Raw genomic sequence first — 11675 nt, forward strand, 5'->3', positions numbered from 1 at the left:
TGGGCATGTGCTATTCTTGATATTCTTCCAGCTGACTGAAAATAAATACGCAGTGCACGCCGCATGTAATCTGCGGCTTAAATCTTTACATTTCTAGAGATTGCAACAGTGACATGCATCGTGTTCAAATAATCGAGTTCCCCATTCCTCTGCGATGGAATGACGGACTCAGGGGTCGGCAAAGTGTCAAACCGCGAACAATCTGCCACAGCAACCTGTGCCAGATCTGCAATTTAGACCATCGCCATTGGGTGAAGAAATGATCATTCCAGGGGTCATAAGTGAGGGAAGAGGAATCGGTTCTTCCTCGCATGGAATGAGGAGGTGAGAAGGAATTGTCATTTTTCTTAATCCCCTCTCTGCTCCCTTGGCTCTAGTATTTATTTTATTTTTATTTCCTCCAGCAAACCGTACGCTCTCCCCCCAGCTCACCCCGTCCTCACTTCACCACCAACTCCCCTACTTCAGCTCTGTCCCTCTTTGCTTTTTCTCTCACCTCCTCCCAGGCTTCATTAGCTCTGATTGATCCTCTTGTCAGAGCGTATGGCACAGCGACGAACTGCATTGTTGCTATCAGCGTGGAACAAAAAGGAGCGGCAAAGAAAATCAGACGACCACAATAAACATGTCACCACAAGGGCGAAATGGAGAGAGCTGCTTGTGCGTGTGTGCGGTAGTCCTTAAGCAAATTTGTACAAAGTCCGTTACACTTTTGTCCTCAGCACTGGATGAATTAACAGAAAAGACAGAAATGTCTTCATAAAATATTGTGCTGCTCAGTCGAGTGCATAGTTTGCGTTTGATGTTACACACAGTGCAGAGTTGTAGGGCTGCGTTTAAAAGTGTGGAAAACTGGTGGATGCATAAAGAGGCAATGCATGTTCCCAGTGCTATACATGTAAATTATTAAATGAGCTAACTAGGAGAGCTGGTGCAGCTTTAAATTGTACAAATTCATTAGCATCATCATATCGGCCAAACATATTATTATGAAGACAAAAATAAAGCATTAGGGCCACAGCAGCAAATGTTTTATTTCCCTATTTTTCACATATGCAGTATATATACAGCATTAAGGTGCCATTCACTTTATGGGATGGCTCCATCTATTAGTGTTAAATTATAAATTATCAGAGTGCAAAAAAACTACAGCACAGCGCTGTGCCTGTTATCTGTGAATGCATAATTTAGAAATACTGTAACATGGTTTTAGCGTGTGCACAGAGCGGCCAGAATAAAGCAGAAGGCATGGTATACGAGTGCATTCAGTGACCAATGAACTGAACTCTGTCTCAGCATCCAAGACTGATACACTTAGCGTAATGGATCGGCTGCAAAGCCTTGACTGCTTCCCATCGGCTCGACAAATGTTGTGATTTACAACATACGAGGCAAATCCGGCTTCTCGGAATTCAGTTTCACATGATAAGAAATTCATCATGTGAAACAGTGTTACATTGCTGCTGGCTCACGCTTATGTTTTGCCACAAATATTTCCAGGTATATTAACATTTTAAATTGAGTCTTTGTTGTGTAGATGCCATTGAGCTCATTAGTGCAAAAATCAGAAATGCCCCACTGCTGTTTTATGTTCTTAATGAGGTGGGAAGAAGGTGATTGATCCTTGCCTCGAGACCACCGCACAGCCCAGGCACAGCGACACTGTGTGGAGGAAACGGGTATAGCAGGGAATGAATGACAGCTGCTCCGTGCTCAGGAGAAGTTCAGTCACTGCAGCCGTGTTAAATCCTTGCTATTATGGTAGAGGGAGGAACATAAGGCAGTTTGCTACTGTTTGATACAGCACAATCTTTATCTCAAGATATATTTGGTATATATGGTATACTGTCTTGTGATAAATCCTGCACGTTCCTCTGTATTGATGTGTCATGTCGCTTTTTTTGGTGGGAACCACGTCCTTCACATGTGTGGCTTCATTTTACCAATTAAAATATTTATGAGAAATCATTTTAATATCAATGTGAATTCTTGGAAGCAAACGCACAGTGAATACGTGCTGGAATGTTTGTGCCCAGTAGCCCACCGGTTGATATTTCCTGCTAAGCATCCAAGAGAGAGAGAGTCCAAGGCCATCATCATCAAAAAGCGCATACCCTTCAGAGCAGCCCTTGTCTCTCTCTCTAATGGCTTCACGATAAACAAATAAATATTCCCCAGGGAATAACTGTCAGATTAATTCAATTCAAATTAATTTTGAGACCTCTGGCACTGGTGCGGGGCTGAAATGGTGAAGGAATTAAAAGCAAGACCACCTTCTCTTTAAACAGGGCTGTACTTTAACAGTCAAGAAAGCCCTGTCAGGTCCTCATTATATGCACTGCATAGTGGAGATTAGTCTTTGTCACACCATAATCCGTTTTGTGATACAGAAAAATAATAATGAAGTAGCCGATGAAGAAGGATAAAGAACAGTGAAAACGAATGAAATGTGATACAGTCACTGTACAGCGTCCGCAAACGGATGGAGGGCGGAATTGCTCGAGTGGAACAATACTCCAGCGTTCTCTTGCGAATTTTGTCCCCAGGTGTCTTTTTACATTGTACGAGTGTAAATTCGCTCTTGTTCCTCATATGCCTGCCGACTGTGCTGTAGTGGAGTGGCGAGGATGAGAAGAATGGGTGAATGAGAAGAAAAGATTTTAGGCTCCTAAAAGGGGTTTTGTGTTTTCTTTCCCTTTCACTGAGTTTATTATTCAGGCTACTGCTTAATCAGGCTGAAGTCCTTTGAGTAGTGGGTGTATGACAGGGAGACAAGCCATAATGTGAGCTGAGAATATTGAGAGTGTGGACATTTTTACCCTATAATACAATTAAAATTGAATTCATCGCGTATATGCCTTTTATTGTGTTGTAATTTAGTTTGTGATTGGTGTTTATTTTCCACAGGACAAACTGAATAAAACACTCCGTTTCAGGGATACAAAGAAACACATATGTCAGAGGTATCATGCTGCACTCGATCACTTTAAATGTGTATGCCATGCTTTTCATCTTCGACTTCATTGCCTACATCCTGCAATCAAATCCCAACCATCTGCTGGAGCGGAAATAGGTGTTAGAGAGCAACTGTGTGGTGAAATATGGCACGGTGAACGCATACAGGAGTTCATTAGTTCATGGCTAAGCCCGATACTTTGTGGACAAACCACCGAGGTGTCCCAAACAAATGGAGTTCTGTAGTGGAAAATCCCCACGAACCTCGCTGACCTGGTTTCATGCTGTTTGTCCTGATTGAGGCCTGATAGGCGTGGTCCGCGCCTTCTATTGATATGCATATTGCACCCAAAGGCATCAATACTTGATGCACAGATCACAGCTGCTTGTTTTTTTCCTACAGAATTTTCCGGATGAGACGGTCTTGCACAAATGCGTGTTGATGACAAATCCAGCCAAGTGAGGTAGAAAACGCTCCGTAGCTTTCATTTGGGTTGTCACAAGAGGAAAACGCGTCGGCTTGGCATTTTTGATGGATGTGGAATACGAATGCTCGGTGACACGACGGCCCGGCAAAATGGCTGCCATCAGTGTGTCCCTCCCTTGTCCCCATTTCTGCCCACATGCACACACGCACAGTGCAGACACGCATAGTACACAAACACAACCATCGTCTCCAGAATGCTTCATCTGTTCAGACCAGGTGACATATGACGGTGCGCAGTGAGCATTAAAAGTGCGTCTGAATCGCAAATCAGAAAAGCAAAGCAACAAGCCCTTTATATAAGTTTTCAGTGGAATCAGTTAAAATAATTAAGCCTAGTGCTCACATCTACTTTCAGAATGTTGTCACTGAATTGTCATTAAACTCTAAACAGGGTGAATAGTTGGTTTACTGGGAAAAAAAATAGTAATGTGTGTCCTAATCAAATCCTTTCCTTTCACCAAAATCGACTCACTGACTTTTCAAAGTGTTGGGGACCCAACTTGTTGCATGAGTAAGGGAACCAACAAGAAGTGAACCAACCTCAAAGTGCTACACCAGCCTGTTGAACGTTTAACTGCCTTCTCTCTTCTTGCCTTTTCTATGTATATCTGCCAGTATGCAGTTTGTAGTGGAATGCAAGAGGGACACAATAAAACAGCTGTTGTTTCGGACCAACATAAAGTGACGGTAATGCGAACCGACTAAATAACAACAGATCACATAACTATACGTGTGTGTGCACGTATGTTTATGAACTCAAAGAATTATCACCCTATACCCTGCAGCCCAACCCTCCACTATTATCTTAAAGCTTTTTGTGTTTCTCAATTCACTGCTTTAGTTCTGTGACCTGCACCTTCACAGCTCTGGTTCAGTCTTAAACTTGGTTCATATTTCAAGGTTGAACCTATGTTGAGTTTACATCATGGTCTACGCAAGCGGCCTGTGTCACGCCTCTAGTCCGTAGCGTTTTCTGTGCTCAGTGTTCTCAATTTCTCATTAATTCAAACAATGGCAGCTGCAACTGAACAGGTCACGTTGGAGGTGATGAAGCAACCGAGACAGACGTTTTTGCATATGTCCGGCCACTGATGAGTGGGCAGATCTGTGCGTTGCTGTGATGTGAAGTTATTTCTCTGCAAAGGTGCATTTTGGCCTAAGGCACAGGCTATGCAACTTTATTCGACCACTGTAGTTTCTGGGTGCAGCACTCTAGCAACAACAAAAAAGCTTAATGGCGACTGCCTGGTTAGCAAAACGTAATATTTAGCAGCTGAAGAATTGGTCCTATACTACTCTGTGCCTGTATCTTGGTATATTAATATAAAAGAGGATAAAACCTCACCGCTCAAATGATTTCAAGAGTAATTATTTATTATTATTCAAGTTATAATTATTTCAAGTAAAATAAGGGACGTCTGTCATTTGATTGCATAATCTATGGGTAAAAGTGATATCAAACACTAAAATCTACTGAACACTTACATCATAATGGCAGAGCTGTTATAAAACAGTCTATTTACTTAAAATATATGTGTATATGTGAATGAGAAACAACATGTGGTGACAAATCTCCATTTTATCGGTTTCATCTTGTTGTTAAGTACTTCTCACCTTGTACACTGACTGGCGGCTGCTAATCTCTTTGATTTGCAGATACTGCCAGAGAAACCAGCATTGTTCATGTGAGTGTCCTAATTGATGCACACAGAAACTGCCATTGTCTCCTATCACTGCGAGACAAGCACTGACATCAGAAAACAAGCACAGATCCTTTAAACATTTAATTTCAATCAATCAAGGTCAATCAAGACCTGAGATGCAAATGTTGTTTTCCACTTCAGCATAAGTGCAAAGGTAGATGTCAAATCTGTCGTCACTGTGTTACTGCAGACTGCACCAGTGGATGTGAATGAGTAGCCACCAAAAATACGTACATTAATGCAAAATACATTATTGTCTTATGTCCTCACATATATTACTTGTTCTACACTTACATATATGTAAATAAATAAATACAAATAGAGTCTTATGTTTGTTACAGATTCATTTTTAGGTTTCATAAAATTACAGTATAATATATAATGTATATAGGGTTACGCCCTCGTATGTTGAATGACATACAATGTTAAAATTGTAATCTGATGATTGAAAGCTCTTACAGTATGTCATTTTGTAGTTTTTCAGTGGCACTTAAGATATCAGACTGCATCACAATTAACTAAATGTAACCTCCGCAGCTCTTAAGTTGCCAAACCAGCCCAACAATCAGTAGAGCTATGTGGCTATTCACCAGCCTTTTGTCTGAAATAAAAGGTGTAAAACAAAGGAGCTACTTAAACAAACGTTTTGAATAAGAAAAAAGTCCTCAAATACAACAAACCTTATCTTTCAGAGTTTGGACTTTGGAAAAAGTGATATAATAATGGTTAACATTAATATATCCATTTTTACACCTTGTAACGTAATAGTGCTGCATTTTTTTTTTTTACCAGGAACAATAGGATTGAAAAACGACTCCCATGACAATTCACACCTGTTCTCCCCTCAGCATTCAGAGCATCTTTGGCTCCAGAGCTCACATGGGTCCTGTCTGACCCTTGACAGCTATCTGTTTGGATCTACAGCATTTTCTTTGCAGCTTCTATTGTCTCCCTCTATCACCTTTTTATGTTCTACGGCTCCCCATATTTCATCGCAGCTGCACCGAGCAGGAAAAATGTTTGTGCTGTAGCTTCAAGAAAGAAAACATACAGGGCTCCAGGGTGAAGAAAAGGGGCTGCTCCTTCTTCAATATGATTCACATCGTCTTTTGTGCTAACATCTTTATGAGTGTCCAGAGCAAAAAAAAAAAAGATTTCACCAAGACAGCGTCAATAAAACTCTCTGTGTGTGTACATGTTTACACACTAAATAATGCCACACAGTCTGTTCGTCAATGAGACGCAGAGAAGCGGAACCACGTACAGATACAGTACACAGGGTTCGTAATTTACACTGTCAACATTCAGTCGACTAATTTTCTGGCCTGAGTGCAAGTTCACATAAGCTGAAATTCAAACCAGCCACTGTGCATCAAAAGCAATTCCTAAACTACCGGACTGGGAATGCGTCAGAAAGAGGTCAGCTCGGCCCTCGGTGCTAGGTGTCAATGGGTGAAAGAAAACCCGTGAAGATATGCATTTGTGTGTCTGTTTGTGTTTGTGTGTGTGTGTGTGTCTCGGGGCAGAGGGACGCTTGATGTGTCTGTGGGTGTAAACATCACCTGACTGATTCAAGCATACCGAGACAGGACAGTATAAAGGCACACAGGTGGCGGTCAACAGGGATAAGGGGAGGACACACCTAGGCTGCCTCAATCAGCTGTGAACAAGAACGGCAGAGACTGAGAAGGGAAGACTACCATTCACCAACCTTTGGAAGTGTGGAACTTTTCACTAGGGTGAGTTTGGGCTACATAAAATACTTTATTTTGAAATTCTTATTTTTTATTATTATTTTTTTTTACTCTGCAAATATTTAGGGGAACAGAAAATTATAATTTTTCATTGATTTTACCTCAGTGGATTTTATAATATTAGATAGAGTGGATCAATGGAACAAAAATAAACTGTAAATTTCAAATTAAAAAAAAAACAGTGAAATTCAATGTGTTCAAAATAAAACCAGTACAGAAAGACACTTTACTGTAATGGGTGTATTCTGGCTGTAACATTTTAATCACATGAAAAATGTCTCAGTGCTTTCAGTGAGTGCAGCAGCTAATACAAATTCAGAAGGTCTGTGCCAGGCAGCAATTTGCACATGGAGGCATTACAAATTTATTACATTTAAGGTGCGCTTTTGAGTCTGAATATTGCTCCAGTTGACGGAATTGTCGAGGCTGTAATTTATGGCAGTAAAACTCCCTTGATCTAACTTTAAAGTTACACATGTCCCTCAAGTCTATCTTTCCAAACGCCATCTCCATTCATTGATGTAGTTGTTTTCTAATGCAAATAATAATTTGGAGTCACTAATCGTGCGTGCAGTTCATAAATCCATAAATAACTGAAATTACTTCAGCACATACATTGTTACAACATAGAAAACATGCTGACCTAATTATTAGGTGTGGAATGACTACGTCCAAAGGGATTAAAGCTCGCAAACAGAAGGTGTGATTATCAGATTTCCTCTGGCAAAATAACTGCATGTGAGATTTGAGGGCTGCAAACAAAAACATAAAGTCACTGCACCGATCATTTTGTACTAATTCACATGCGCTAACAAGCACGCTATGATCCAAATGGCTGTCTGCATGACTTGGCGAGAACAGAGGCTATACTTATTTGGAAACCTCTGTACGGGTAATGCTGCCAGTTACCATCCATCAAGTACCAGACTTATGAGAACTTGAAGGCTGAATAAAGACAGGGAGTGCTATGTCTGTGAGCAGCTGCCCTTCTGGCTGGGTTTGTCCAAATTATTTTAATACCACATTTAGTGTTGCTGCATTGAAACACAGCAAGCAAACAAAAATGACCCTTGTGTTGAGACACTTGTGCTGACCAAAATTCCCAAATTATTTGGTTTATTTGGAGCACCTACAGTATGTGTGACGCTTCGGTGGAAACTTTATTTCTCATTAACTTGGACCCTGGATTATAGCCTTTCAGTGATAATTAAAACTGCCGTGGCACAGAGAGCTTGCTTGGAACATGTGAGACACGTATAAGCAGCCCACAGTGAGACTCAGCTATGTAACTACGGGGAGAGCAGAAACAAGAATATTAAGTTAATACAGAAGTGTACGACAACAAGACTTCACTGGAATTTGCTTCTGAATCAAAATACCTTTTCCTCTATAAGTGCTAAACCTTGTTGCATAAAAAGCATATGCTGTATATCTTTGGTATAAAAAGTTGTTGGCTACCATTGATTTTTATTTTCACATCAACCTTTTGTGCCTATCAGATGTTTTGAAGTAACATTTCCATATTTATATAAAATTGATATCCATTGTTGATATGCAGTCTTCCAAAGTGAGAACCAGAAGTGAGCTATGTGTCTGCTATTATGCTTTAAAAGTTTGCATTCTGTTTTTTTTTTTCATTTTGTTTTCATTTTGACACTAAATGAAAATAAAAATATTTTTTTTGCTCACTCAGCTGCTCTTTTTCTTACACTGCGTATAAATGCTAAACGTATTCTCCTGTTTTATTGTTTCACAGGTTCTCGACTTGCAAAAATGTGTGGATCCATTAAAAAACGCATCGAGGACCGTCTGGCAGAAAGAAGAAGTCAGAGGACCAGACTAGTAACCAAAGATGGCCGCTGTAACATTGAGTATGGAAACATCAAGTACAGCAATCACTTTGCCTTCCTGGCCGACTTCTGGACCACCTTTGTGGAGATCCGGTGGCGGTTCGTCCTCTTCTTTTTCATTGCCTCATTCACCCTCAGCTGGTTCATTTTCGGCCTTCTGTGGTACTGGATTGCCCGCAGTAATGGAGACCTGACTTGGCAAAACCCACCTTCAGACCACACTCCATGTGTTGACAACGTTGGAGGACTCACCACCGCATTCCTCTACTCCCTTGAAACACAGACCACTATTGGTTACGGTGGGCGAGCACTCACCCCTGTCTGCCCCGGTGCTGTGGCCCTCCTCATCATCCAGTCGCTCATCGGTGCAATTATCAACTGCTTCATGTGTGGAGTCATCCTGTCCAAGATCTCTTTGCCTAAAAAGAGGGCTAAGACCATCTCATTTAGTGACATGGCTGTCATCAGCCCCAAAAATGGCTCTCTTTGTCTGTCAATTAGAGTTGCCAATTTGCGTAAAACCCTGATGATTGGAAGTCAGATCTATGGCAAGCTGTTGAGGACAACCGTCACGCCAGATGGGGAGACAATCATCATGGATCAAGTGAACATTGAGTTCATGGTGGACGCCGGGAAGGACAACCTCTTCTTCATATGCCCACTCACGCTGTACCACGTCATTGACAAGAGCAGCCCCTTTTTCGAGATGGCCGTGGACACACTCCACACGCGAGAGTTTGAGCTGGTTGTTTTCCTAGACGGCACAGCTGAGTCCACAAGCTCGTCCTGCCAAGTGCGAACCTCCTTTATTCCTCAGGAGATTATGTGGGGCTACAACTTCTTGCCCATCATCTCCAAAAGCAAGGAGGGCAAATATAGAGTTGATTTCTCAAACTTCTCCAAAGTGGTTCCAGTGGCCACTGCACACTGTGCCTACTGTTTCCATAACATCAAGGGTCACCATCACTACTCCATAGATGGAAATGACAACCAGGGATTTGAGGTAATTGAAATCGGCGATCCTCCAAATGTCACAAAGATGTGAGATGGCGGAGTCACTGAAACTGAGACTGGTAGAGGTTTGAAACTCTCAATAATAAGTCCCTCAAGGACAGGTGCTGGAGGCCGACAGAGTTATGGCCGACTTATGGAATGGACTTATGGAATTTAAATATGAAGTAAAGAAGCCTACGTATTTGTTGTACTTTTGTGTTTAACACAGATAAGAAAGACGTTTGTGGAGTCAGGAGAGTTAATGCTGAGTTGTTTATATGTAAAAGCACACCTGCCACTGTGCTGACTGAAAACCTGCTTTCGAAAGGGAGGCCAGGTCATCTAAGATGGTGAATTCTCAATGGATGATGAACGGACACAACGTTTTCCCAATGACTTGCACATGAAATAGTCACAGATGCTGTGTGCTCTATTTTTTTATGAAGATGATTGATATATAGAGTATGCAAAAGTAGAAATCCTAAGGACATGTATTATCCTCTGTGTATATCTTACTTGAAGTATCAGTGTTGGGAGCCGTGCTAGTGTCATTGGTGAGAATGGGATTTGGAATTTTGTTCAGTGTCTTTAATTTAGCCTTAAACTGCTGTGAACAAGTAACACACTTGAACTTAACTCATTCTAATATGCTCAACTATTCAGATACTGAAGCACTACCAGAGGTCGGGCTGCGGGTCCAGTCTTTTCAAACAGTGTGATGTAAAGTGATACAGTTGCGATTTTGTACTTGAGTGGAGACACTGTGAGAGATCAAAGCCCTCAGGAAACACTTAAAATATGGCTGCAAGAACTACAGTATGAAACTCAGTTCTGTTTGTAAAGTCTTTGTTTTGTATCAAACTCAGGGTGGAAAATAAACTGAAATAAAAGCTATTTTTGCATTCAAGAAGATATGCCTTTGCTGTGCTGATTATTACTTTTTTGCATAAATGAAATGAAATTTCATGTGAGAACTGAAATCAGAAAGGTCAAAGCAACAAACTGACAGGTGCCAGCCCTTATCGGGGCTTTTCACCTGTAAACAAAGCGAAGTTGTGACAGTAAACATCTGACAACAGCATACGAAGTGTGTGTGCATGTGCAGATGAACGCTGATTGTCGATTATTAAGCCTGCGGGTTCTGAACATGAAACCAGAACTCTCCATTTGGAGAAATAACAGCACATACTGAATGCTAGCATGAGGCTTTAACAGGTTTCATTACAGCGGACCTCCCACTACGACCTCTCTAATGAATTGCATATGCTGGGAGACTTATGTACGAGCCTGCACTCATGGTTGATGCTGTGACAAGTGTAACAAACAAGGCTGCGGTAAGGGATCGTGAATATTATTATTGCTGTAGATTACATAAAGATGATGCATGTTTCCTGTGTTTCAGGAGGATAATTAAATAACCAACAACAACTGCATGTGCAGTTGAGGTAACATTAAGTATGTATATTAATTTGGAATGTGACACTTACGAACGGCATTTGTGTCATTTACATAAGACACATTTGTTAAATGTACCTGAGTGGTGCAAGCCAGTGCACGCAGTTTGAGATATAAACACATGTAATCGAATAATATAAGGTTTTAGGTAACTGTTAAGTGGTGATTGGTTTACAATCTGAGTGGCCTAAGTATTTGTCCAGCCTTTCAAAATGACTGTAAATATTATGAAGTCAAAAGTTAAGTCAAAAAATGTCTCTTTATTGTTCCTGTAACTGCAAACTGATTATTTGTTCACAGCTTGGGTCCTTGTAAGTTGATTCAAAGTTTGCAAAGTGTTTTTTTTGTTCTTTTTTTGCAGTGCAATGTTATGTTGATCTTCATGGCAAGAAAAGAAAAAAGACAGCCTTGGCAGCTTCATTTGCATTCCACATAAACTAGTTTGTTAGCTTATGAAGTACAGTCATCATTTTTCCAT

The 11675-nt window shown here is 40.9% G+C and overlaps 1 protein-coding gene across 1 annotated transcript; it reads left to right on the plus strand.

The window, feature by feature from the left end:
- The first annotated feature begins 6497 nt into the window (after positions 1 to 6497).
- kcnj1a.1 (potassium inwardly rectifying channel subfamily J member 1a, tandem duplicate 1) lies at positions 6498 to 10652 on the plus strand. The gene is made up of 2 exons (XM_047593522.1): positions 6498 to 6884; positions 8656 to 10652. Exon 2 carries the CDS (start codon positions 8673 to 8675, stop codon positions 9792 to 9794), a length of 1122 nt encoding a protein of 373 aa, XP_047449478.1. The 5' UTR covers positions 6498 to 6884; positions 8656 to 8672; the 3' UTR covers positions 9795 to 10652.
- The last annotated feature ends 1023 nt before the right edge of the window (positions 10653 to 11675 follow it).

The sequence above is a fragment of the Mugil cephalus genome, chromosome 9 (assembly GCF_022458985.1).
Source record: "Mugil cephalus isolate CIBA_MC_2020 chromosome 9, CIBA_Mcephalus_1.1, whole genome shotgun sequence".
NCBI classification, from domain to species: Eukaryota; Metazoa; Chordata; class Actinopteri; order Mugiliformes; family Mugilidae; genus Mugil; species Mugil cephalus.

Bases quoted from the DNA above. Each gene is read 5' to 3' on its own strand.
- kcnj1a.1 (XM_047593522.1), top strand. From the start codon at position 8,673: ATGTGTGGATCCATTAAAAAACGCATCGAGGACCGTCTGGCAGAAAGA.